The sequence below is a fragment of the Cnephaeus nilssonii genome (assembly GCF_951640355.1).
Source record: "Cnephaeus nilssonii genome assembly, chromosome: 4".
Lineage (NCBI taxonomy): Eukaryota > Metazoa > Chordata > Mammalia > Chiroptera > Vespertilionidae > Cnephaeus > Cnephaeus nilssonii.
This window is the reverse complement of record NC_137075.1, coordinates 108,503,301-108,530,732: the sequence shown is the minus strand read 5'-3', so window position 1 is coordinate 108,530,732 and position 27,432 is coordinate 108,503,301. Positions and strand designations below refer to the sequence as shown.

Sequence of the window (27,432 nt, the reverse complement as noted above, 5' to 3'; positions counted from 1 at the left end):
GTAGCAAGTATGAAACCATCCATGTATTTTAACTCACTCCCAAACAATACTGGCAAAAACGCCCACAGCGATCCACTTGCAGGAAAAAGCAGAGGCTCGATCCGGCTGGTGTGACAGAACAAGCCCCTCCCGCTCCAGCTCGGCCGCCTCCCGGCCCCACGGCACGGAGCCCGCCCACCTGGAACGGAAGTTCGAGAAGCTGGCTGGGAATCTCCATTAACAGGTCCAGGTCCACGTGGCACTTGTTGCCGTAGTCCACGAAAAACACCTGCAGGGTAAAGGGCGCCGTCAGCGCGAGGCCAGCGCGGCGTCCCTCCCGTGTCCACTGTGGGCCAGGGCCGTGCAGCCTCCCCTCTGCTCCACACGTCCCTGGGGGAGAGCTCTCTCCTGTCGGACCCCTCATCTGACGCTTATGACTTCCTATTGCATTTCCACTCCGGTGAGGACTCTGCCTGAACTGCCCGGGGACCCCCCGAGTGAGCGGCAGCTGACGCACCTCGGCAGAATTCCCCGACACGTACAGGATCTGCGCCCTGAAGTAGCTCCGCTCCTCCGCGTCGGCAAAAGGCGCCAGGCAGACCAGGTCCGGGTGCGGGTGGACGGCCAAGGGCGCCAGCTTCAGGCGCTTTATCTCCGCCATCAGCTTCTTCAGAGTCGCGGCGTTCTTCTCGTCGATCCTGTACCCCCAGAAGTGCCCCACCTCCACCACCTGCAGGAGGAGGGCGCCGTGAGGCCTCAGGCCCCTGCGGGGCTCCAGCTCCGGCCACACGCCCGGCAGGGGGCCGCGGCTCCTAGCAGCGCCCAGGAAAGGGCTTCCGGCAGCCACGGTGAGGCCCGGCGCCTCCCACCCCCACAGCAGGAGCAGGAGGCCCGGCGGGCGGCCCTCCCCCTGCGGCCGCCGCTGCCCTGGAGCCAGGTGTCCCGCGGCTGCCCAGCGGCGTGGCTGCCACGCACCAGGAGGCGCGCCTGCACTCCAACCGACACTTTAGCTCACCGGCCCTCAGGATAACCGTGCCGAGGCTAACTGTGCTGCCATAAACGGACATAAATATACAGGCATGTACTCTTATCCAATTAACGTTTTTACGTGTATCTTGTGGCTAAAACGGGCTTTTAGTGTTTAAACATAACTAACATTTAAAATTCCACTTTGAGTGGAGAATGAACACTGGTGTTTCACCCTGTGTGCTGGCCACATTTCGGCTGACGCCCCCTCCCTAGGGGACTGAGGTGTGTGAGGACCATGCGTGCACACTCGTGGCAACGCTGACGCAGGCGCGAAAGCTCGCGGGCCTACCTCCGTGACGTCGACCGTGAGGAAGAGGTCTGGCACCAGCCGGGACCTGCCCGTCGTGTTGAATGACACCTGGACGGGGTCCACCGTCTGCTTTTGGAAGTCCACGTTCACCCTGCACGTGGTTTTGAAAAAGGAGTCACAGTACAGCGTGACAGGGAAAAGGCATGCGCGTGGGACGTCACCGCCTCTGCGGGACAAGAACGTGCTCGGCAAACACCCGCCGAGACGGGCTTGGTCCCCTCAGCTCGAGTGCTGCTTCCTGAACGGCCACACGCCCGCCAGGGACACAGCCCACGGCCCGGGGCTCACAGTGAGCGCCAGGGCTGCGTGTCCCCGGGGTTCGGAGGTGAGTGGCCTGGGCCTCCCGAACTCGGCAGGCGGCCAGCGGGCAGGTCCCGGGAGACCAGGAGGGCCTCGCCCTCCAAGCGGAAGAGCGCCCGCACGCTGCCGAGTGACACGCAGCTTCGCTGGGAATGACACTGGCCTTCCCGATGCCCCGCTTCGCCGTAAGATGAAGAACTGTAGCAGGTCCTGTCCAACCCTCCCCAGTCCAGGCCCCCTTACTCAGAGCAGCTGAGGCCAAGTCACCCCAGATGTCCAGACCCACCACACCCCACGCCTGGACCCGGCCGCCCACGATGGCGCTCAGCACGCACCGCCCTCACCAGCTCGAGCTCCTGTGGAGGGACACGTCCGCGGAGGAGAGGAGAGCAGAGGAGGCCCACCGCGTGCTGCCGCACAGAGGGCAGTGGTCCCAGAGAAGGAAGCTCAGGTGCTCGACGGCCGCTGCCCAGCAGCCAGGGCCACAGGCGGCACCAGAGCCAGGGCAGCCCCGCCCTCCGGGGGCACAGGGAAGCCCGCTCACCAGCGAAGGGCTGTCTTGTGCGGGCAAGCAGCCGGGGCTCCGATGCCCTCCGCCCGCCCACCGTCCGCTGAGAACGGAGCGCAGTGCGCTTTGCTCACCGAGGAGATGGACGGCGAGGAGGAAGAAGGGCCCGGGGGGGGGGGGTTCAGTCTAAACTAGCCAGGGGGGATGCGCCCCGCCACCCCGCAGCCGCACACAGCATTGCGGCCCGCTTCACAGCAGTGCGCTTAGTGGGAGCGCAAGCAAGGTGAGTCGTTTGTTAGCCCACAGGAGACTTGGAAGCAAGAGGGAAACGCCCGGTTACAGAATGGGAGGGACCTGGACAGACGCCTGCAAAGCCCACAGCGCACGAGAAGGCGCTCCACGCCAGCAAACCTCCATGAGCGGCCACGTCACCTCGTGGCAGCAGCAACGTGACCCTAGCCGAGCGCTGGGCGGGCGGGGCTGAGGGACCCTGCGCACTGGGGGGCTGCACGGGGGCAGCTGCTGGAGACCAGTCTGAGCCCCCGGCGGGCAGCCGGCAGGCCCTCTTCTGTGCCTTTAGCCAAGGCCAGGGAAACACTGACTCGCCACAAGCCCTGCCCCTTGTTCCCAGCAGCCAGGCACGGGGACGACGCGTGCCCGCTGGTGGGTGAGTGGGTACAGAGGGGGTGGCATGTTACGCAGCCATAAAACACAAGGAAATCTTATCACTTGAAACAATGCGGATGGACCTTGAAGGCGTGACCCTAAGGGAAATCTGAAACAAAAACAAAGACCACACACACAAAACTCTCAGGCCCGACAGGCCTGGCTCAGGGACTGAACGTCGACCTATGAACCAGAAGGTCACAGTTCGATTCCCGGTCAGGGCACATGCCCGGGTGCGGGCTTGATCCCCCATGAGGGGCGTGCAGGAGGCAGCCGATCAATGTTTCTCTCATCATTGATGTTTCTATCTCACTCTCACTCTCCCTCTCCCTCTCCCTCCCTCTCTGAAATCAATAAAAACATATTTTAAAAAATAAAAGAAAACAAAGCTCAGACTTGTGGTTGTGGGAGTCGGGGGCGGGGGGGGGGGGGATTGGAGGAAGGTGCTCAGAGGACAGGAAGGTCCAGCTCAGACCCTAGGTCCCAGGCTCGTGTGCCCTCGAGGTGCCAGCACCACACTGCCCCCAGGGACAGGACAGGTGTTAGGAGTGACCCGGTTCTCGCCACAAGGGGACTGTTTCTGCTTTCTCTGGAGCTGTCTGGGAGGCGGGGTCAGTGACTCGCGTGTGGTGGTCGCTCCACACCCATGTGAACCGCACCAGCACGCTTAAGCCCGGAACGTGCTCCGTGCAGCGGGGGAGTATGGAAACCCCGAGGCTCCGAGGCGAGGGATGTGCCCAGCACACAGCCAGGAGTGAGGGGCCGGTGTCCCCGGTGCTGCCGGGCAGCGTGGGGGGCCGTGTACGAAAACTGGGGCACGTGGAGGCGCGGGCAGAGCCTGGCCCTCCCTGCAGTACCTGGTGCTCCGGAGCCTGGACACGGCGCCCCCCTGCACCCGGCCCTCGATCTCCTCCGCCGAGTGCACGCTGAGCTCCAGGGCCACCTTGAGCTGGGACATCTTCACCGCCATGTACACCGCAGGCAGGACCTTGAACTTCTCGGTCGGGTTCCGGGAAAACTCCACGAAGGCTCTGCTCCGCAAGGCAATTAAAGTCACGTCACCACCCTGGCCGGCCTGGCTCCGTGGACAGAGCGTCGGCCCGCAGACGAAGGGTCCCGGGTTCGATTCGTCAGGGGCACATACCTCGGTTGCAGGCTCCCAGCCCTGGTCGGGGGCCTGCAGGAGGCAACAACCGATGTGTCTCTCTCCCATCGATGTCTCTCTCGGTCTCTCCCTCTCCCTCCCACTCTCTCTAAAGTCAATGGAAAAAATATCCTCGGGTGAGGACTAAAAAAATAAATAAGTACAAGTGAAGTTGCCCGGCACCTGGGGAAGCAGCTGAGTGCATCAGCGTCTCTCGAGGTGAGAGGCTCAGTCACAGCAGCGACTCCCCCCTCCCCGAGAAGCGGCCACGACAGTGACATGTCACTTCACTGACATCGGGGTCCGCCTACAGAAGATGCAGACGGAATTCTCGGTCAAGAGATGTTGGTGAACAGAACGGCAGGTTTGGGCTATTTTATTGTAAAACAAACCGCAGAAAGAGGAAACCACACACGCACGAGGGGTGTCGGTGGTCTCCCTCCAGACCCAAGTGATCGCCCAGCAGAGTGGCAGCTGGCCCTCCCCGCCCACCTGGGGGCCAGGCTGCAGGGCACCTGCCCGACACGTCCCTCCAAGTACATGGGCTCGTGAATGTCGAATGCCCAGGTCAACACATTCCCCCACGTCTGCCACGGAGGAGGGACGCCGTGCTGGAGGGCAGTGCGCCAAGGACAGGCAGCCCCGTGGGCCCTCCGGGGAGTGGGGGGCCTGCTCCAGCCCTCCGCGGGGAGCCTCTGGGACTTCCCCTCACTGTCCCCCCCTCCTGAAAGGTGCTGACCACGTGCCTCTCCCTCCACCCACACGAAGGCCCATGTCCATGCCACGCAGTGCCAGCCTGGCCCTGTGCCCATGGAGACCACTGATGGCTCCTCCATCGCTGCGGTGGTGACAGGAACCCACACTCACTTGGCGCCGTCGAACACGATGGACTTGACCTGGCCGCACTGCCGGAAGAGGGACTGCAGCTGCTTGTGGTAGAGGAAGCCGTAGGGCGGCGTGTGCTTCAGCTGCAAACACACGGGGGCCCCTCAGAGCTCCCGTCCTGCTACTCCGCTGCCCCGACGCAGGCTCCACGCCGGCGCACTCAGCACTCGCCACTGAACGGCCACTAAGCTCAGCGGGGAGGCCGCTACAGAGGCTAACTCGCCTCCAACAGTCCGGACGCCGCACGGGGAGCTGAGGTCGCTCGGCGTGGCCAGAGCCAGCCTGCAGCCCGGTCCCAACCCAGCGGCTGCAGGCTCTGCCCGGGGCGCCCCCCGCTGCCTGGCTGCGACCAGGTCCCGTGTTCCACGGCCCTCCCCCGCTCCACGCGAGGCGCGGGTCTGAGCGCACGCCCTGCCCCGTGGGGTGTCCAGAGGCAGGTCAGGGTGCCCCTCGGACTCAGCACGCACAGCACCAAGAGCGGGGATGACGAATCCCACTCAGGGGCCCCCCAGGCAGCGCCAAGGAGACACGGGTGCTCACGACGTGCGCAGCAGGAAGGTAGCTGGGGCTCCAGCAGGCATGGGGGGCAGGAGGCCGCCCACCCCTGGCGCCCAGGTGGGGGACCACAGGAAGGGCTGTGGGGAAGCGGCTGGAGGCCCGGCCCACCAACGGCCAGTGACTGCCCCTGCGGGATGACCTCCCGCCCAGGCGCTCGCCGCCTCGCTGAGCACCGGCTCCGTCCACATCCTCCCTTCTGCCCACGTCCTCCCGACGAGTGGCGACGCCAGTGTCACCAGGAAGAGCGGGAAAGCCGCGTGCGCCGCACACCAGGCTGCACGTGCCCACGGCCCGTCAGGTGCAGGCGGCAGCAGAACCACCAGGCCCAGAAGGCCCGTTCCCACGCTGTCACCCTGCGCTCCCCGGGCTCAGCCGGCAGGTGTCCCCACAGGCTGGCCTGACGGTCAGTGTCACCCGAACCCCCGAGGTCAACACTGCTTCCGGCCACGCCTCCTAGCTCAGACACGTGCAGGGCCTCAAGCACGAGTGGCACAGACCGCAGCGCGGGCGGCCACCCAGGAGCTCGCTTCATGTGGAACAGCCGAGGGTGAACGAAATGCGCCGTCACTCACGGAGCAGGCCCCCCCGCCCCACAACGGCCCGGCCACACTGGCCGGCACACGCTTCCCGGGGCTGTGAGGCCAGGTCCGCACGAGCAGGACGCCCACGGAGGACTCAGGCCGACTCCCGGGACCGAGAGGCTGGGCCAGCCGTGCTGGGAGCCCTGGGGCCTCCGTGGCCGCTCTCCCCGGGAAGGCCTGCCCCACCTACCACGACGGTGGTCTTGGGGTCCTTGCCGGCCAGCTCCCGCACCGCCATCTCCTCGTCGGGCTGCCCGAAGGTGAAGTAGTTGGGATAGAAAGCACCGGCCAGCACCACCTGGGGGAGAAACGTACTCCCGTGCAGCCCCAGCCGCAGCTTACAGCGTCTCCTCTTCCCAGAACGCAACGCTGATAACGTGAGGGGAGCTTTATAAAAACCAGACCCCTGCTCAGGCAGGGAGCCACGGTTCTGGTCACTTCACCATGACAGACGCGCACGAGGCCGACCTGCCTCCTAGGAGCTAGAGCACTTCTGACGGAGGGTCAGAAGGCGGGGAGCAGAAAGGGGGGTGGCGGGGGAGCAGGCAGACGCCCCCTCCAGGCACCTCAGGGCTGGCTGGGCTCGGCTCCCGCAGCCACACTGGGGTCAGAGCAGCAGCCCAGCAGGTCCCGTGGAAAGCACTCTGCGAGGCCCCCTCAGCGACCACACCCCCCTTCCAGCGCCGCCCAAGCTGACACCCAGGCGCACAGATGCCCTCCGGGCCCCACGCAAGGGCTATGCCACCTTCCGGGACAATCCGTCCCCCAGTCAGACCGCGGTAAGTTCCTTCCCACCCGCTCGTCAGACCGCGGCTCAGAGCTGCAAGGCCGTGTCAGTGTGAGGGCTGCACACGCCGATGACGCTCGAAGCGGCGTCTTCTCCGGGACGCTCCAGCGCAGGCTCAGTCCTGGCAGTGAGTGTGCTGCCCACACACCCTGGCAGGCAGAGCGGCCGAGTCATCAGCCCAGGGCACGAGGACCCGGCTGTGGGCGCAGCCCCTGCGTCAGGAAGGGAGGGCTGGCAGCGGGCGGCGGGCGGCCACGCACCTGCAGGATGAACCGCTGCTTGTGCGTGTACTCCTGGTCCAGGGCCGGCCGCCGGGGGCCCGCATTCATGTTGAACTGCGAGATCCTGCTCTTCAGCTCCTCGTACAGCTCCGCCACCTGCACGGACAGCGACACGGCCTGGGGCACGCGTGCAGAGCAGGGACTCCGCGGGCCCGGGAGCACCCGTCCACCGGAGGCGCGGCTGTCGCAGGTCTCCCGAGAGCTGACTAACCAGGAACAGGGATGCTCAGCACGGCACGGACAGGAAGTGCCGGACACTCACTTCCGACACATCGTGATCCCCAGGCCACGCACATACCAGCGAAACCACCGCAAACGTACAACCACCAGCACCAGGAGGTTTCGAAAGAGCAAATGCCCGTGACCAGCCCTCGGCTTTAATTCATCGGAGCACAAAACCTCCGCGTGACTGGCTGCTCCTGTGACCGGAAACAAGCGGAGTGGCCAACAGTCGCTCTGAACAGCCTCTTGCCGCAGGAACGGTGTGCGCAGCGGCCCGCACGAGCACATGCTCCCGGCGCCTCTGCGCTCATCGTAAACAAGTTCCCGCCGAGCTGCCTCAGTAAGTCACAGAAAGCAAACACCACACAAACCACACGCCAGAGACACAACTGAAAGGACCTGGACAGACAGACAGACAGACAGAGCCGCAGGGAGGGAGGGAAGCAAGCCTGGGCAGCAGGAAGGCCACACCCAGCGCACGCAGCACGTGCGTCCCCAGGTTCCTGAACGCCTTCCTCCAGGCTGCAGTCACGTGCAACCTCTCTAATCAAAACTCAGTTTAAAATTAAGCAAGTCACTCACTCACTCGGGCAAAAGCAATGAACTCAGAAGCCAGCAACGAAACAGAAGATCTAACCCACTTCCGCCCCCTGGAAACCCAGCACTCTCCTAAAGCCCCTGCATCCCAAGACCAGGGACCCGCCCTCCCAGGCCGGGGCGGCCCAGCCGCAGGGCACTCCTGGTGCTAAGGAGTTCACCACTCAGCTGGGAAGGCAACAGCAAGCAGAGACATGGGCACTGCATTAACAAGAAAGCAAAAATTAACCCATTAAAGCCCTCCCCTTCCCCTCCCCCAAAACCCACCCAGTAAATTCAAACCGAGAGTGCGTCCTCCGAGCCCGGCTGCTGGTGCCCCAGTGGTCAGAGCCTCGCCAGGGCTGAGGGGGTCAGGTCTGTGTCCCCATCAAGGGCGTGTACCTGGGTTGCAGGTTCAATCCTGGCCCTGGTCCCCGGGGGGGGGGGGGGTGTCTCTCACGTGGTGGATCTCTCTCTCTCTCCCCTCTCCCTCCCTTCCTCCCACTCTTTCTAAAAAACAATGGAAAAAATACCCTCTAGCCAGGAGCAGCAAAACAGAAAGCACACAGAGTCTGCTCTCTGAAAACAATGAACAGGGACACAGGGCCTGTGCACTGGGCGGCACAGCCCCGGCTCAGCAGGCTCGGTGTCCACCGCGCACGTCCCAGACAGCCGGCTGCTCACGGACCGGAGCCCTCGGACGGTCTGCCTCCTGAGCGTCTGTGTAGCTGAGGCCTGGACACAGAGCTTCAGGCTGCATGACCTCTGTGCGTAGAGGACCCTGGGCCACGTGGTCACGGTGACCTTGGAGGGGCTGCTAAGTCGCTAAGACCAGCCACGCGGGCACCCACACCCACCAAGCCCACCTAGCCCCGCCGCGGTAAGACCCGGGCAGCAGGACTTGGCCTTGGTGAATACGTCACTGCAGGGAGAACCAATCGTGCCCCACGACTCCTGGGAGCCGCCGGGGCCTTGCGCCTGGTCCCTGCTGGCTCCTCCCGGGCCTGGGACCTGCACAGCCTCTATTCTGCATCCTGTAGCTGTAGGAACCCCCAGCCACACTCACAGCAAACAGCTGGTCTGAGCTCTGTCTTTCTAGCCAATCACTGAACCTGAGGGTGGCCATGGGGACCCTCCCCCTCTTCCTTTCCCCGCCCCCCCCACCAGCACACAATCTAATCAAGAAACAGAGAGGAGAGAAACCAAGATGGCGGCGTAGGTAAGTAAACACCTAAACTGCTGCCTCGCACAACAATTTCAAAACTACAACTAAAAGACAAAACGTCTATCACCCAGAACCACGGGAAAGCTGGCTGAGTGGAAGTTCTACAACTAGAAGGAAAGAGAAAAGAGCACTGAGACGTGCATAAGCGCTGAAAAGCTGAGGTACAGAGGCGCGCGAAGCGGGCTGATGGCGGGCGATTGGATGTGCTGCTTTTTTTCAACCCGAAAGGAGACAAGCTCCCAATTACTCTGAACTCCAGTTTCTGGGGAGACGCAGGGGACCCAAACTCCTATGGGGAGAGGCTGGACTGTCGGCCATCAGGTCGGAAAGTGAGGGCGGCTTTCTTGCAGAAGTGCGCCCATCAATCATTATTTAGTGCGCTGGGGCGCGGGACGCAGGGACTTGGAAACGCGGAGACACAGAGACGGCCGACTGGCAGCCATCGCTGTTTGCCACGCCCTAGCTGAGTGATCCCTGAGATCCCGCCCCGCACAATCTACAAATACACCCAAGCTCTGCGCAGCGGCTTTTGCATATAAATGGCCTGCCCTATCGCAGCTTAACCAAACTAACTGCAGCTCCGGCCAGACAGCTCCAAAACCTCCAAACCCCAAGCAAAGAGGAGAAAACTATAGTTCTTGCTGTAGCTCCTGCTGGGTGGCCTCAGACAGTAGCTGACCTGCACCCCATTGGAGATCCAGAAGCTAGCGTATCTAGTGGTCAGTGTGAGACGACACCAATATCAACTACTCTCATAAGGGACACATTCAAGAGGCAGACTCAGTGAGCACCAAAGCCCCATAAGCATGTCTCCAGCACAGCAGTTCTTCCGTTATAGACACAGCGGGTCCTCACAGCCAATTGGCCTGGAGGTCAATTCCTCCCAGTGACACCAACAACAGTCAAGACTTAACTACAACAAGGCGGGATACACAGTCCACAAAGGGGTGCACCAAGAGTGTCCACCTCAGGTAAATGGGAGGCTGACCCATTGGGCCATATAGGACACCTAGCACACAAAGCCACCCTACTAACTCAGGGAAGCAGCGAAAATGAGGAGACAGGGAAACAGATCACAAACGAAAGAAATGGAGGAAAACAAACAACTGGATATAGAGTTCAAAACCACGGTTATAAGGTTTTAAGAATTTCCTAGAAAAGGCCGATAAATTTAACGAGACCCTTGAGGATATGAAAAGGGATCAACTAGAAATTAAACATACACTGACTGAAATAAAGAATAATATACAGAGACCCAACAGTAGACTAGAGGAACGCAAGAATCAAGTCAAAGACTTGAAATACAAAGTAGCAAAAAACACTCAGCGGGAAAAGCAAAAAGAAAAAAGAATCCAAAAAGTTGAAGATAGTGTAAGAAGCCTCTGGGACAACTTCAAGCGTACCAACATCAGAATTATGGGGGTGCCAGAAGAAGAGAGAGAGCAAGATACTGAAAACCTATTTGAAGAAATAATGACAGAAAACTTCCCTCACCTGGTGAAAGAAATAGACTTATAAGTCCAGGAAGCACACAGAACCCCAAACAAAAGGAATCCAAAGAGGACCACACCAAGACACATCATAATTAAAATGCCAAGGGCAAAAGACAAAGAGAGAATATTAAAAGCAGCAAGAGAAAAACAGTTAATTACCTACAAGGGAGCACCCATACAATTGTCAGCTGATTTCGCAACAGAAACTATGCAGGCCAGACGGGAGTGGCAAGAAATATTCAAAGTGATGAATAGCAAGAACCTACAACCAAGATTACTCTACCCAGCAAAGCTATCACTCAGAATTGAAGGTCAGATAAAGAGCTTCACGGATAAGAAAAAGCTAAAGGAGTTCATCACCACCAAACCAGTATTATATGAAATGCTGAAAGGTATTCTTTAAGAAGAGGAAGAAGAAGAAAAAAAGTAAAGATAAAAGTTATGAACAACAAATACGTATCTATCAACAAGTGAATCTAAAAATCAAGTGAATTAAAAATCTGAGGAACAGAATAAACTGGTGAATATAATAGAATCAGGGGCATAGAAAGGGAGTGGACTGATAATTCTCAGGGGGAAAGGGGTGTAGGGGGTACAGGAAGAGACTGGACAAAAATCGTACACCTATGGATGAGGACAGTACACCTATGGATGGGGAAGGTAAGGGCAGAGGGTGGAGTGGGAGCTGGGTGGAGGGGAGCTATGGGGGAGGGGGAAGAGAACAATTGTAATAATCTGAATAAAGATTTATTAAATTTAAAAGAAAAAAAGAAACAGAGAGGACACAGGGACCCAACACCCGGAATGAGACAGAGGGGCCACTCCTCTGAGGACAGGACAAGGACAACTATACGTGCTGTGCTGTGTGTTAACGACCACACGAAGTAACTGCAGGTTACCCAAGTGTAGACCTTACCTTCTGTAAACACGTTGCTATGTAACACACACATGGACTCTCCTAAGGCTGGAAATAGGCTGTGCCTCTCGGGATACCCATTACTGCCCTGGGGATCCCCACTTACCTCTCTAATTCTCTTGATCTGGATGTAATTTAACCGTCCCCAGTCAAGTTCATCCTTTAAACACATAAAGCAGAGCCCTCGTGTTACTACAGCCAATCGGAGCTCATGTGGCTCCCGCAGCAGGTGAATAGGCAATAGCAGAAACCACCCACTGAGCCTGTGGAAGGAGCCTGAGCGGGTGCTGGGCACGTGGGAGCTGGGCGCGCGGGAGGACACACTGAGCTCGGCAGGTGGAAACACACACCTGCCCGCAGGCCTGAGCACGCGGCCCAGAACCAAACCTGGCCAGGAAGGGGCGGGCGCTGGCAGGCCGGGTTCTTCTAGGCCCGCTAAGAACAGCCAAGGACAGGCCTCGGGTTCTGAGTGGAGCCGGGTCCACGCGCATGCCCACTGGTACCGAGCACCCCAGGGAGAGGTCGGACACTCCGAGGGTCATTACTGCTCAGGCAGGACCGCCGGGCTGTGCGCGGCCTGCGTCAGCAGAGGGAGTGCAGTGGCCTGGCTCAGGCTCAGGCTCCGGCTCCGTGTCTCGCAGCGCCCCGGGGCCCCAGCACCCCGGGAGCCCCTACCTTTGGGTGCCGCAGCTCCCCTCTCTGCCGGCAGGACTGCCAGGTCTGAAAGGAAAGGAACCCCGAGTTTCAAAATGCTTCACTGACGACTCAAGTTGTCTTCTACACGTTCATTTTCAACCCAGTTGGACCAGAGAAAGTTTACAAGTTTTTCATCTATTTCAGAACATTGGACTCCCACCCCCATCCACTTCCTCCAACATTTTATTTTTTTAATATATTTTTATTGATTTCAGAGAGAGGGGAAGGGAGAGGGAGAGAGAGAGAGAAACATCAATGATGAGAGACAAGTTGATCAGCTGCCTCCTGCATGCCCCACACTGGGGATGGAGCCTGCAACCCAGGCATGTGTCCTGACGGGGAATCGAACCCTGACCTCCTGGTTCATAGGTCGAGGCTCCACCACTGAGCCACGCTGGCCGGGCCAGATAACTTACTTTAAATGCCTCCACCAGGGCGATGCAGTCGCTCTTACTATTGCCAGAGAAATACACCTTGTTCCTACAACGAACAACACGCAAGGTCACTGGTACCAGTAAAACCAAGCGGCTGTTCCAAACAGGAAGGTTGCCTACCTGTATCCGTCAAGGTGCTGCCTGAAGGGCATCGCAAAGAAGTTCTTCAAAGACAGCGCTGCCGCTGGAAGGGAACGCAGGCTGTCAGCGGCGGGCACGCGGGCCGGGCGGGCGGGCTGGGCGGGCGGGCCGCCCCTCACTCACCGATGACGAGGCACTCGTCCAGGCAGCCGAACACGTGGCCCAGCACGATGAGCTTGCCGAGCTGCGCGTTGACGGGCAGCTGGGCCAGCACTCGGCCCAGGAAGGTCAGCTCGCCGTCGTGCGGGTTCTCGTCCTCTCTCTGCCCGCTGACGGCCAGCGCGCCCACCTGGGGGACAGACGAGCGGGTGAGCCAGCCCTGACGGACACGTTTCCTCACGGCGGGAGGTCTGGTGGACAAAGGCTCTAAGCGGCACGGCGCCCGCCATGGGAGACGGTGCTGCCGGTACACGGACAGCTTGGCCTGGAGCCAGAGCACACCTGCTATTTCAGAGGGGGGCATGGCGCCCGCCTAACTCACCACGTGGCAGCGGGCTGCACTGCGCTGGCCACCCCCAGCAGAGCACGTGACCTGCGTGCAGAAGAGACTGCCTTCGCTCCCCAGGGTGTTCCACAGGAACCCCAGCAGGTGCTAAATGAAGGCGAACCGCCAGAGGCGCCGCCGGCTGGGAGGGCGGAGCCCCGACCAAGAACAGGAATGGGGTGCCTGGGCCCCAGGCCCAGGGTGCAAGCAGCAAGAGCACACTGAGGGGTGGAGTCAGAGCTTCCAGCCATGGGAGAGGGGGGGGGCAGCTGGAGCGGAGGGGCAGGGCCAGAGGGGTGCGCAGGCCCTGGAAACCAGCCGCTGCCCCACTAAGCGGCCGCAGCCCGCAGCCCGCAGCCCGCAGCCCGCAGCCCGCAGCCCGCAGCCCGGCCGCACAGCCTCCCGGGTGGACTCCCTCCGGCGGCAGTGACTGTAACGGCAGCATGAAGACAGAGTAAAAGCTAGTGGTCACCGCTCATCGCAGAGCTCCCGGCCCTGGGAGGCGATGGGCGCCGGGTGCGGGGAGGGAAGCGATGCGGTTTGCCCAGGAAGACAAGCAGCCAGGCTTACAGACACCGTCTGGGAGCGAGTCAGCGCTCCGTCCCTGCACGGGCTTTTCACAGCTGCCGGTCATTCCTGACGGAACGCCTAAGGCCGCCGCCCGCAGCCCGCTCCGCGGCGAGCAGCGCCTACCTCCTTCAGCAGCAGGATGGTGCGCTCGATGTCGCTAAGGCTCGGCGGGGACAGGGCCGTGGCCAGCAGAGCCCGGGGCTCCCCCATGTCCAGCAGCTTCACCTTCAGGATGGTGCTGCCTAAGGGACAACGCTGAGAGGACGCCGGCACTCAATGTGGTCCCGGAACCAAGTCCAGTCCTTCGGGGGGGGGGGTGGGCCGGGAAGGGGGAGGGAGGGAGGGAAAGGGGGAAAGACACAGAGAACGGAAGAGAGCGAGCAGGAAGGGGGGAGGGGGAGGGGAGCAGAGCACACCACCCGCCCGCGCTGCCTCACGATGAGGGTGGAGCCCGCAGGGCACCCCGCTCAACAGCGAGCGGCGACTGTGCTGCCCACAAGGAGCTTTACGGAACCCAAGTCACATCTCTTAGCGGCGGCCGCCAGCCGGTGGTCTGAGGTCCGAAAGGCTGGCGACCCCTGACTTGGATGTCCCGTAAAACTGTCTAAAGAAAGGGAACCGGCTGTCGGCCCCAGCGTGTTACCAACATCTCCGGGATGACGTTGTCAGGGATGGCGTTGTCCCAGAAATCCCTGTGCACCAGGCGGTAGCAGTAGCCTTTCGACACGCGCCCAGCACGGCCTGCACGGGAGACATTCAGAGGCCGCGTGCATCAGTCCCGTCAACGTCAGCAGACACTAAGGATGACCCCTGACCCCTGAGAGGACCCGTCTCTCTAGCAGACAGGCCAGCCGAACCCTGGGCGACCCTGCCGTGGGGAAGCGCTGGCCCCACCTGGGGACCCTGGTGTGAGGCCGTGTCCCTAAAGCAGCAGCCGTGCCCCCCCCCCCCCCGCCCGCACTGAAGCAGCACATTCCGGGCCACACCTCCTGCGCGCTAGGGAGCTACAGAGGCACCGAGCCAGCGGCGCGTGGCTCCCCAGAAAACGGCCTCGCCAAAGGGAGGCGCATGCGGGAGGCGGCCCTGGTCCTCCGTGTCCTGCCTCCTCCTCGAGGCGCTCCCCCGTTCCCCCCACAGCTGCTGGTAGTGAATGAGCGAGGCCACACGGAGCTCGGGACCAGGCGGGGGAGGGCACCACCGAGCAGCTGTACTGCTGAGGGTGTACCCCCAAACCGTAAACTCTCCCAAGCAGGGGGAGGGTGTGCAGCCTGCATCGATGCCCAGCCTTTAGACAGCAGGGGCAGCGGGCAGGTGCTCCTTCCCGGGGCGTGCAGCCCCACGGCGGGGAGTCTGCCCTGCCGCCTGGCCCCCCACCCTTCCCCTGTGGTTCCTGTCCCAGGAGGCTGGGTGGAGAGTCCAGACTCCACAACCCACCCCGCCTCATCTGCCAGCGACAGGACTTTCTCAGCAGAACACACAAGGTACCGGCAAAAAGCAAAACCAGAAACAACTCCTGGAACCCATCAGTGAGATCAGCGAAGCCACGGGACACGTGATGAGCAAGATCAGTGGCGCGTCGTACAGCACTGAGCGTGTGACCACCCAGCGCCGACGCGGCCACCAGACCCTCCCGGCACACGCAGCGCGGCGGGGCCGGGGCAGGGTCTGCACGAACAGGACACGGGCTGGCGGGGAGGTCAGCAACGACTAGGAATGCGGCGCCTCCGTGGACGTGCACACGATACTCTCAAACCCCCGTGGAAGGGCCACGTGCGAGAGCTGCACACCCGGGGGCGGGGGGGAGCCATCGGAGGAAGCGTTTGTGCTCGGACTCACTCACCGCAGGCGAGGCGGTGTCAGGAGGCGGGAAAGGCAGAACCGGCAGAGGCCCCGCCCCCGGGCCTGACCTCGCTCTAGAGGCCGTGCAGGTGCAGGCACACGGCCCGCATGGCGGAGTACCTGCCCACCACATCCTGACAAGAGCCTCTCCTCAGACGGCCCTCTCCGAGCTCCACGCAGAAACACCCGCGCTCCCGTCGGGAGGTGGCCCCGTGGGGCGGCGCTTCCCTGGGGAGATGCGGGTGGCCAGCGGGCGGCCAGTGAACCTCCTGACACGCGGCTGGACAGGAGGCTTTCCAAAGCGAGGAGGCGGTCAGTCCCAGCCTTTCACGACCACCTGACCTTTCCCGAGCCTCGGGCTGGGTCACGGCAGAGCCTGGCTGACATGGCCCAACCCCGGCCCCGGCCTCCCAGGGCAGCCTGCGGCCCTGCTCGCGGGGTGGCTCGGGCACAAGGAGGGACACCGGAGCCGCGCCTGCGCATGGCGGGCACCAGGAATGGAGCCTTCTCCACGGGGGACGAGCAGCTTTCCTCTTGGAGCGCCACCCCCCCTCCCCCAAAGGCTAAGCGCAGCGTCCCAGGCCACACCACGAGCAGGTCCCCGAGGAGTGTACGTCCCACAAACGTGGGCCCCGTGCAGCAGCTCAGGAAGGACGTGCCGGAAGATCAAGAGTCAGAGGAAGGTTCCCAAAAGCTGACCAAGCGAGCCCCTGGCTCCGGAGCTCTTCCCGCAAGTTCACAGGTTCTCTGCGAAACCACAGCGTCGGCCAACGGACCTGCCCGTCACGTGGGCACAGCCTGCACCAAACTCGACAGACTAGAGCAGTGACGGCAAACCTATGACATGCATGTCAACATTGACACGCGTAGCCATTTCTGATGACACAGGGCCGCTGAGGCGGATGAAACATTTGCTGCTCCTGAGGATGAAACATTTGCGAAATAATGTTCTTTCCTCAAAGTGACACACTACCCGAGTTATGCTCAGTTTTTTTGTGAAGTTTGACACACCAAGCTCAAAAGGTTGCCCATCACTGGACTAGAGGGTCCAGGGTTCGGCAGAGCCTGAGCTGGCCCCGTGACGGGAGGGCGGGCTGAGTGAGCGCGCAGGAAGCGCAGATCTGAGGGCGGGAGGCGTGCGGCCCAACTTACCTTTCCTCTGGTTACAGCTGGTCTTAGAGGCCCAGCTCAGGCGCAGGCTCTGGTAATTCGTGTCTTCGTCGCAAACCAGAGTTCTCGTCAAGCAGAAGTCTATGACTGCCACGCGAAGAAGGGTGTGAGCACGGGGCAGCGAGGGACTGCCGATCGCAGCGCACGAGGGCAGAGCCGGGGCCGGCCTGCAGGGGCAGGTCGCTCCTGCCTCCCAGGACCCGGGTCTTGGGGCAGAAAGGACAGGTCCCTGCAGCCCGACTGTCACAGGAGGAGCCCAGCTGGGGGCAGGGAGCTGCCGGCCTCTGGGCTGCAGTGTCCTCACCTGTGCCCAGGTGACCGCGCCCTGCACTCCTGGGGCAGACCCTCCCGTCCCGGCTACTGAGGGCGTCTCCGAGGCGGCACCGAGCCTGGGGCCTGGTCCTGTCCTCCCGGCCAGCCCCACCACACTCCTCCTCCTCCTTCCCTCCACTCAACACAGCGTCGCTCCCGGCCCACCTGTCCCGTGAGGACCTGCCCCCCACCCGTCCCTTCAGGGCCTCGCTCCTGCCCAAAGCGCAGCCTGCCCTCCCCGCCCTCGAGCGCCTGCGCCCTTGGCCTTCGCTCTACGTCTGCCCAGGCCCAGCCCTGCGCAGTGACAGCTGTCCCCACACCCACACGCCAAGTGGCCCGAGGCCAGCAGGTGCCGGTCCCTTCACCTCCTGGCCACCAGCTGTGCGGAGCCCACAGAGACCCCGTGCACTCCATCTTGTTTTACGGCTGCCCGCAAGCCTCTGGCCCCTCTCCCTCCTCCCTCACTGAGGCCGGGCCTCCGGGCCCGAGGATGCGGAGGCCGCCAGAGCTCCTCCAGGCCCCGCTGCCTGCCCAGGGGTACACCGCGCCCTCTACCTCAACCCTGTCCCTCAGAGAAACTGCTGGGCCTCCTGGCAGGGCGCGCGCACTCCTCTCATCTGCGCCTCCGCTCCCGCGACGCCCGCCAGGGGTGCTGTGGCCGGCCTCCCGCCCTCCTCCACCCTCAGTGTCTGCTGAGAACAAAGACCTGTTTCCTGCTCTCCCCCCACTCCCCTGTCCGTCTGTCCTGGCCGCACGCCTTCCTGCTGCTCCGTGGGCCGTCCTGGGCCAGAACCCCCTCTCGCCTTCTCAGAGGCCCCCACCGGGCGGGGGGCGGGAGCAGGCTCACCGTACTTGACGTCGGGCACGGTGACGGAGCTCTCCGCGATGTTGGTGGACAGAATGATCTGCGAACAGCAGGAAGGAGCCCAGCATTACCGTCCAGGAAATGGTCCAAGTCGACAAGACTCCAACTCAAACAGCGTTTACAAGCTTCGCCAACACTGGGCTCCGCTTTCTGAAAGGCACCATGTCCCTCCCTTCCCCACGGCACACTGACCCAGGGGCCTGGGCTGGGGAGGAGGCGCCAGTGTCGTGGGAGCCCATCAGCTGACCCCACTTGAACCCCAGCTCCGCTCCTGAAATGGAGATAATGGCACCACCCACTCAGGGCTGTGGGGCAGACCCTGCGAGTTAACGCGGGCGGAGCCAGGCCAGGGAGCCGCGTCCGCGTCGTGGTGCGGCGCCCTCTGCGGGACACCGCCTGCGGCCGGAGGCACCCCTGTGAGAGCGGCACCTGTCGCCCTAACTCGCCCTCCTGACCACGCTGCCACGGCCGTTACTGACGGGACCTCAAGTGATGCCGCGCAGGCTCGGGGCAGGGTGTGCTCATCACACCGCTGTAGGTGAGACCCACGCCGCCGGCCGTCCCGTTCTGAACCCTACGCCTCAGCGTAGCACCTGCTCCTCCCCCGGGGTCACTGTCAGGGCAAAGCCGCGCCCAGCGGCACCGGACAGATGAAGGGCTGCGCAGCAGTGGCCCTGGGCCGCCAGCGAGGTCCCGCTGCCCTGGAGGCTGACTGGGGCCAGGCCCCCCCACCAAGCAGCTCTGCGGGGACCACCCCTCGCTCAGGCACAGGCTGCGACGAAAGGAGCCAGGAGGGCGCTCACCGACGTCGCCCGAGCAGTGCCAGGGACACCGGGCAGTCTGCGCTCTGAGACATGACAGAGGAAATGACACCCTGGCAAACTGACCAAAAGCAGACGAGACGCGCAGGCCGGCTCACCAGGCACGCGTCTGTGGCTGAACTGCCTCAGCCCGACGCCCCAGCACAGGGTGCAGTGCCCTCCGCGGCCCCCCGCGCCCACCTTTCTGTAGCCGGGCACCGGGCTCAGGAACACGTTGTTCTGCTCCTCCAGAGTCACGCTCGAGTGCAGGGGGTACACCTGCAGCCTGGGGGACGGGACACGGCCATGAGCACAGGTGACAGGTCGCACACCAGTGGCTGACCGCGCACTGCGCTCGGTTCATCACTGAAGGCAGAAGCCGGGCAGTGCCTACGAGGATGAGCGGGATCGTTAACACACCTCTTCTGGATCATGTTGGTGAGGAGCTCGTGCATGTAGTTTATTTCGCTCAGACCTGGGGGAGCAAAGGGGAGGCAAAGACAAAGGTGTGTGTTTACTGCTGAAAACCGCCCTGAAGTGAAGAGCTCACCTCTGCAGAGGGCCCTCCCCACTCACTGCCTCTCCCTCTAGCCCTCCACCTAAGCGCGTAAGAGCCACAAGCGGAACGCACAACAGCACCGAGTCCAGACACTGGAAATAGAGATGAAAACACCTGGACCCCCTTCCCACCTCCCCCCGTAGCCCCCAGCAGTGCTGTATGCTTCTCTCCCCCACTCACTCCCTAATTTCCTACAACAAGCATGACAAATTTTACAGCCACAAAGTAGTGGTTTAAAAGTATTAAATGTTATCACTCTAAAATATTATTATTAAAATAGTGAAGAAGGCCTGGCCAGTGTTGCTCAGCGGTTGAGCATCACCCCAGGGACGAAGAGGTCACAGTTCAATTCCAAGTCGGGGCACATGCCTGGGTCATGGGCTCGACCCCCGGGGGGGGGGGGCGTGCAGGAGGCAGTCAATCACTGATTCTCTCTCATCCTTGCTGATTCTGTCTCTCTCTCCTTCTCCCTTCCTCTCTCTCTCAAATCTATTTTTAAAAACCTTTCAGAGGGAGAGAGACAGAGAACACCTCTCCTGGCGCGGCAGTCCTGGCCCGAAGGCTGGCACTCACCTGGCAGGAACACCAGCACACTGCCCCGCTCCCACGCGAGCTGGGCGCCCGTCCAGGCCTTGTTCCTGTTAAAAACGTGAGGTACGCACATTAACCACGCGAGGACAGCCATGCCGCTCCAGAACCCTCGCCGTCCTGCAGCGCCCGACGCCGACAGCCTCGCCCAACCACGCGTGGAACGTTCTCTACACGAGGAAATGCAAGGTCCCAAGGCCGCAGGCTCCCCTTATTCTCTCCTACAAACACTATCTGTCAGCGTTTCCTTGGAATTTAGTGGTAACCCACCCTCAAATCCAAAACCCTGGAGATGAACTCGATGCCCTGGCCAGGCAGCTCAGCTGGTTAGCGTGTCATTCCGATGCGCCCAAGTTACCGATTCGATCCCGGACAGGGCAGTACAAGAGCCAACCAATGAGTGCGTCACGATGTGGAACAACATCGGTGTTTCTCTTTCTCTCTCCCCCTCTTCCCCGCCTTCTCGCTCTAAAATCAATAAAGACACCTTTAAGATAAACTCTAAGGAGTCCTAACTGTCATTAGGAAGCCTTTTACAGGACAAGATCTCAAACCACCCCCTTGCCGCCCCCCACACAGCCCCCGTCACTGGATGACTGTGTGTGCAGTGAGAACCCTGCCCTGCAGACCTGGCAGCCCCTCCGTGCCAAGCCTGGGGCTTTAAAAAGATCAACAGCACTGAGCCCCGATCTGCAGCCGCGAAAACCCAGCTGGTGCCCAAAGCGAGGAAATGCCACGTGTCAAGGGACACGCAGCCAGCTCACAAAGGTCCCGCGGCCAAATTTTGGACAGTTGACCATCAAAAAAGAAAACTGGGATTAACTTAAATCAATCTAAGTCCCAAGAGAATGAGAAGACAAGGCACAGACTGAGCGGGAACATCCGCCAAGGCATTAAAGGGCTGTTCCCCGCAACGCACACAGAACTCTTCAACGCAGCCCTCGGAAACAAGCCACGCAATGAGAAATGGCCAAGGACCCGGACAGACGCCTCCTCGCCGAAGGTGCACAGGTGACAAGCACACGGGAAAAGACGCTCCGGCCACGTCGTCAGCATGGTGAGCTGGAGCCACCCACCCGCTGCACTGACAGGGCGGCACGGCCAGGGCACGGCACCGCCAGGGCTGAGGGGCAGGAGAGACGAGACGCTCGCTCCCTGCGGGTGGCAACACCCCCGGTGCGGCCACTGGGAGCGTCGGACAGGGCCCTACACAACCGCACACTCCACCACAGGACCGGCTGGGCTCCTGGCATTTGCCCAAAGAAGCCGAAAACTCAGGTCCGAACATAAACCTGCACTTGGATGCGACAGCAGCTCTGCTCACCATCACCCAAACGCGGAAGCCACCAAGCGCCCTCAGAAGCTGACGGACAAATGAGCGGTGCCCCGCAGACCGTGACGGTCACTCAGCAAGAACAGAAACGGATGCCCCGCCCGGAAGACGGGGGGAAGCCGACATGCACACGCCCAAGTGGGAGCAGCGGCCTGACGAGGCTGCACGCGCTAGGACTCCAACCAGACGGCATTCCGGAGAGGCGAGGCCGTGGTGCCAGCACGGTGCCCCATGGCCCTGGCCGGCGGCTCAGCTGACTGGGTCACCATCCCGCACACAAGGGTGTGGGTTCCCGTGCCCGGTCAGGGGCATACTGGGCTTCAGGGTCCCCATGTGGGGAAGCAATAGATGGGTGTCCCTCACACAGCAGTATTTCTCTCTCTCTCCTTCTCCTCTCTCTAAAATCAGTAAGCACATCCTCAAGGACAAATAAACAAAATAAAAGAGGCAATGGTTGCCAGGGGTTACGGGGCGGGGACGAGCAGGCAGAGCCCAGGGTTTCTGGGGCAGTGAACGACTGTCGACACCACAGTGGCGGACGTGTCAGTATACACGTGTCACACCCACAGACGCACGCCGCCCAGAGCCCCCGAGTGTGACCAGGGCGTGGGTGACAGCCTCCCTGTGAGATGCTGGCCCAGGGGGGTCGCATGGGACTAGGAAGACTTCTTGTGCTTTCGGCTCCAGTTTGCTGTGAGCCTGAGGCTGCTCTGGAAACGAGTCTGTTTAAGGGGACCGGTCCACTGTGACGCCCGGAGGGAGGAGCGGCTGAGGAGAAAGGCGGGCGCGGACGCTCCTCTCCACAGGGAGCTCGGCGAGTGGGTCAGAGCGAGTGGGAAAGCAGCACGTGGGCAGGCCGAGGCCACCGAGGAAAGGCTGTCGGCAGCATCGCCCACGCTCAGACTCCGCGAGTCCAACGGGGCAGGAGGCGGCGTGGAGGGAGCCCCAGCTCCAGCCTGCGCCGCTCCAGAGGCGCCACAGCTGCACGTCAGCCCGACCAGAAAGCAGGCTTCCCTGCAGGAGCAGGCCGACCAGAGGCGACTCACGTCATGAGATGACAACAAGAAAAGAGCACCAAGCACAGGAAGAACAATGAAAATGAGTGCATTCAGTGCATGTAACTTACATCTCAATCAAGTTAAATAACAATTCAGGGAAAGCAGGAGTTTGGAGAGAAATAATAGCAACCTAACTGTTACATCTAACAAGACTATTCCAAGAAAGAGAATGAAATAGATTTTTAGCTAAATAAAAACTAAGCTTCCCAGCTAGGGCTACCAACAGACATATTTTTAAAAAATGATTTAATGATTTTAGAGAGAGGAAGGGGGAGAGGGAGATTGGTTATTCCACTTACACATTCGTTGATTTTTTTTAAATATATATTTTATTGATTTTTTACAGAGAGGAAGGGAGAGGGAGAGTTAGAAACATTGATGAGAAAGAAATATCAATCAACTGCCTCCTGCACACCCCTTACTGGGGATGTGCCCACAACCAAGGTACATGCCCTTGACCGGAATCGAACCTGGGACCCTTGAGTCCACAGGCCGACGCTCTATCCACTGAGCCAAACCGGTTAAGGCCGTTGATTCTTTTTTAAAAAATATATGTATTTATTGATTTCAGAGAGGGAGGGAGAGGGAGAGATAGAAACATCAGTGATGAGAGAGAATCCTTGATCGGCTGCCTTTCCCATGCCCCACACTGGGGATCGAGCCACAACCTGGGCACGTGCCCTGACCAGGAATCAAACCGTGACCTCCTGTTCATGGGTCGACCACTGAGCCCCGCCAGCCGGCCATTGGTTGATTCTTGTATGTGCCCTGACCAGGGGTCAAATCTGAAACCTTTGGGCGTCAGAACAACACTAAGCAACTGAGCTCCCAGCCAGGGCTCCCAGCAGACTCTCCGGGCGACGTGTGAGGGAGCTGCCGTGGAAGAATGAGAATGATCCGAGGAGAGGCTGGGTGCAGGAGAGGAAGAGGAGTCAGTGAAATGACACCCGTTTGGGTGACTCTAAGCTCAATGGTAGAAAGCAGAGGACACTTGCTGGAGTTTGAAAAGCAGAGCTAAACCAAGCACTCAGCTGCACGGGCTGGCGGGTGACTGGGTGGCCCCTCGCCGAGGGACACAGGACAGTGACTGCACCCACCAGCCTGTCTCCCTTTCCAGAAGGGGCACGGCGGGGGGGCGGGGAGGAGTCTCGCAGGCCCACAGGGACAGTGCCCAGCCACGAGGGGAGAGCGCATGCTCCCCGCGTGCTGCTCCGATGCACCGTGTGTGCGTGCGCTCAGCGCCGCGAGCAGCGAAGGTCCCGGATGCAGCACCTGCTGTCAAACGACACGCTCCGAGCACCACTAGCACCCAAGGGTGCTCCTCGGGGAAAAGGCCCCGGTTCAGCGAGTGAACGCGGGAGCCTGGGCGCGGACTCCACCTGAGAGACGGAGCGATGGCGGGGCGCTGCGGTGTCCTCAGCCGCGTGGACCGCGCGGGGGGCTGTGGTCCTGGCTGTCAGACTGCCTGCCTGGAAGCCATGGTTGGCACGGCTCTAACTTCAGGGGAAATGGCCAGTGAACTTTACGAGACGCTGAGCTCGTTTCTAACTATGCAGAGGGACGACTGAAAAGTCTCTCCATTAAACCTTAACAGACACAGAGAGCTTCCGGTGAGGGACCGCCCTGAGCCCCCGCGGCGGCTGCAGGGGAGGCCTCCTACCCGCTCTCCTTCATGTCCGTGTCATCGAACATCTGAATCAGGGAGATGGCGACCTCGTACATGTCCTTCGTTATCACCGGCTCCTCCAGGACGTGGGGGGAGAGCTGGAAGCAGGAGGAAACCAAGGGGGTCAGAGGGCATGGGGCTGGACTGCGGCTCCCCTTCAGGGCGGCACTGTGACCAAGACCCCAGGCGAGGCGTGCGTCTGCAGCCAGCATCAGAGCACCCGTTCACCGGACGTCCGCCCCGCCTGAGAGCAAGGTCAAGGTGGGGCCGAGTCCAGGCGCCGCAGCCACGTGTCCGGCCGGGAACCGACTTTGAAGACACAGAATCAGTGGCTCCAAACATCTATGGGGCCAGGAGCTGTGACCCCAGAGTTGCCTGGTCACCGCCAGGAGCCCCAACATGGCACCTCGCCCTAAAACCACAAGTCCCAGGGCAAGGGAACACCCGGTCCACCTGCCAGCGGATGCACCAGCAGGGGTCAGGGGTCACTGTCACCAGACCACAGTGAGCGGTGCACTACAGGCAGGCGGAGCCCAGTCCTGGTGATTGCCCTCACCACCACGCAGCCCCCCAACGAGGTGACATCACGCTCAACCGGAGAGGACTCCCCAGAGGACCAGCGCCCGCGTACCCTGCCGTGCGGCACGTGCTCCAGGTCGCCGAGATAGAACTCCTCGATGGAGTGGGGCTGCCCGGCCACCTCGAACACGTAGGCAGGGTTCATCTTGTTCTGAACAGGAACTGCAAAGTAGTCCGCAAACTCCCTGCAGTTGATGGTGGCCGACATCAGGATGACCTGCGGGCGGGCAGGGGGCGGACACGGGAGGCAGATGAGGGCGGACGGCTGGAGGGAGCCCGCACCCAGGGCCGCTGCTTCACGCCTTCCGAGACGCCAACAGCGCGGACCCGGCCTCTCGTGGGGGGCGACGGCTGCCAGCCTTCCCTCCTCTTCACACACCTGTCGCGGGAGGAGCTACGGGTCCCAGTGCCGCCGCCCCGGCCCCCAAGGAGCCTCTACATCAGGAACAACTGGAAACAGGAGGCACTGGAGGAGGCGCTCCAGGAGGAGGTGCAGCAGCCGAGAGGGCGGCGGGTTAGGCCGCGCAGGGGGCAGCGACCAGGGAGCAGCCGCCCTCAGCTGGGGACACAGGACTCGGTTTTGCCCAAGAGAAGCGCGCGCTGGTGATGTCCTCACCAAACAGCGAGCGCGCCAGGCGCAGCCGCGGCTCCCCATGGGGGTCCGCACCCTCCCTGTCTCCCGCTGCAGGAGTCTGCGTGTACAGCTCAGCGGGAAGGCAAACGCAGGCGTTCGGTACGGCTACCGCGTGAGCAGAAGACCGGTGCGCCCCGCTCTGACGCTCCACACAGAGGGTGACACCACACTGAGCACAACGCACAGAGGACGTGGCCCAGGGCGGAGAGGACGCTCCGAGAAGCCCCTGGATGCAAACCTGAGGCCAAATCTGACCTGGGCTCGACTGCAGGCAGCGCGGCCCCGGCCCTGCCTCCTGTGCGCGCCCCACACACACACACACCCGCCGTCACCTCTCCTCAGACCCCTCCCGTCCCAGCTGGTCCGCGTGGTCGGCCAGCAGCAGGGTCCCGGGCTGGCGAGGCCGGGGCCAGTGGCCCACAGGCAGTGGAAAGGCCGCCTGCCGGCGCTCCGCACCTGGTCTCTCTTTTTAAAAAGCAATAAAAGAATTTTCGAGTTTCAAAAACTCATTGCAAAGCCTTCTGGCACTCGAATTGTACTCTTGGCCCAGCTGCATACACCCTATCGAGGCCCCACATCCAGAAAGCTCTGCTCCCCGTGTTCAAATAAACCAGGCCGCTGGTGAACGGACGGCCGCTCCTGCGTCCCGCACAGCAGGCAGGCCTCCGGCCACAGGCAGCGGGTGACTTGTGAAGATCCACGGCACTGACCCCGTGACTACTGGAAACTAAAAAAAACCAAGTAACTACCTTAGAGCAAAAAATACCATGAAAATGCCCATCAGGAAACGCTCCGGTCTGTCTATCCATCTTTAACGTCACCTTGACGTCAGAATTCCAGGGGGGAAGCAATGGCCAACCCTCTCATGCGTTTAGTCACCTCAAGCGTAAGACAAGGCGTTGCAAACGTTGGGTCCGAGCCCCACCAGGTGAGAACGCCCCTCGGGTGGGGAGAGAAGAGACGTCCCGCTAAGCGAGTAGCTGAAGCACCCGAAGACGAGCATGGCCCGACTCCAAGGCGCCTGTCTCCACACAGGGGGCCCGTCGCAGCCCTCGCCAATGACAGAGCCCTGCTCTGCCCCCCGCTATCAAGGGGCCCCAAAGGCCTCCGGCCAGCAGCACAGCAGCCCTGGTCTAGACGCATAAGGATTAAGGCCGCCCCCCCCCCCCCGCCCCGCCACCCGCTTCAGCACGCGCCTGCGCCTTCCCTTCTGTTCAGAGCGTGGACAGCACTGACCCCCAGGGACTTCAGGTGCCGCATCACGTGGGTCTCTAAGACGTTGTGCGTCCGACTGGGCAGACTCCCCTGCGCTTTGGTGCTGTTTTCCAAATAGCGACTGCAGCCGCATGCACACGCCTGTACACGCGGTGCTTCCCCACGAAAGCCGGGCTCCACCACCCGCGTTTCATCATGTCAGCCACGCTCAGGGCCTCCCTCCAGGCTGCAGCACGATGGCAACACGATGCCCGGAGCCGACCCCACTGCCCTCAGCAGGCCCTCCCGCGGCCTGCTAGCCAGGCCTGCAGCACTGCACACGCAGGGACGTGTAAGGGTCCCTGTTGCTGTCAAAATAAAGAGAAGCAAAGCTACATAGTCTATCTTAGTCCCAAGTCTTCCTGCTCCTCCTGAAGCCGCGTTTACCTTCACAAAACGGGAGTTGGTTCTTAGAAGCTTGCGGACCACCAGCAGCAGGAAGTCCATTTCCTCGGTTCGCTCGTGCACCTGCAGAAGACGCAAGGGCAGCGCCGGCGCTGAGTGACGGGAGGGCGCTGCTAGTCAGTCCCAGCTCAGAGGGAGCCCAGGGCATCTGGGCAGTGATGGTCAGCATCCTTGGCCCCGCCCACTCAGTGCCAACAGTGCCCAGACCACTGTTACAACCAACCCCCCACCTGGCCCCAGCACGGGGAACCCCGGGCCACGGCCACGCCTCTGCAGGTCACAAGTGAACTGCTGCTCAGTGGTGAGTGCAGGGCGGCAGCGGCCGGGGCAGCAGGGCCCTGCCCGACGGGACGTGTGCCGTGGCCCGGCCACTGCCGGACCGACGACAGGAGGCTGGCCCTGAAGAAGGCGCGGCCAGGAGAGCTGCAGAGCCTGGGGCCACGGCTGCTTCGTGGCCCTCCTCACGCAGAGGCCTTCCTGGCTGAGCCGAGCCGACCGGAGGGCCTGGAGCCACCCTGGCCTGCCCCACCCCAGCACCAGCCGACAGCGAGGGACAGGACCCGGGCTTAGCCAGGACACCGCCAC

General features: G+C 61.7%; 1 protein-coding gene across 1 annotated transcript in view; it reads right to left on the bottom strand.

Moving 5' to 3' along the window:
- The window catches only part of TDRD9 (tudor domain containing 9), a 54,474-nt gene that overhangs the window by 9,276 nt on the left and 17,766 nt on the right, over positions 1-27,432 (bottom strand). Inside the window, exons 7-28 of the mRNA XM_079768699.1 lie at positions 26,830-26,910; positions 24,607-24,771; positions 23,970-24,073; positions 19,904-19,968; positions 19,192-19,246; positions 18,973-19,057; positions 17,954-18,011; positions 16,777-16,881; positions 14,429-14,526; positions 13,909-14,040; positions 12,855-13,020; positions 12,711-12,774; positions 12,573-12,636; positions 12,136-12,180; positions 11,567-11,620; positions 7,008-7,124; positions 6,151-6,258; positions 4,804-4,904; positions 3,650-3,823; positions 1,298-1,409; positions 497-709; positions 179-268 (exon numbers count right to left, since the gene is read on the bottom strand). Coding sequence (XP_079624825.1) covers positions 179-268; positions 497-709; positions 1,298-1,409; positions 3,650-3,823; positions 4,804-4,904; positions 6,151-6,258; positions 7,008-7,124; positions 11,567-11,620; positions 12,136-12,180; positions 12,573-12,636; positions 12,711-12,774; positions 12,855-13,020; positions 13,909-14,040; positions 14,429-14,526; positions 16,777-16,881; positions 17,954-18,011; positions 18,973-19,057; positions 19,192-19,246; positions 19,904-19,968; positions 23,970-24,073; positions 24,607-24,771; positions 26,830-26,910 — 2,256 coding nt within the window. The remainder of the gene's footprint in view (positions 1-178; positions 269-496; positions 710-1,297; positions 1,410-3,649; positions 3,824-4,803; positions 4,905-6,150; positions 6,259-7,007; positions 7,125-11,566; positions 11,621-12,135; positions 12,181-12,572; positions 12,637-12,710; positions 12,775-12,854; positions 13,021-13,908; positions 14,041-14,428; positions 14,527-16,776; positions 16,882-17,953; positions 18,012-18,972; positions 19,058-19,191; positions 19,247-19,903; positions 19,969-23,969; positions 24,074-24,606; positions 24,772-26,829; positions 26,911-27,432) is intronic.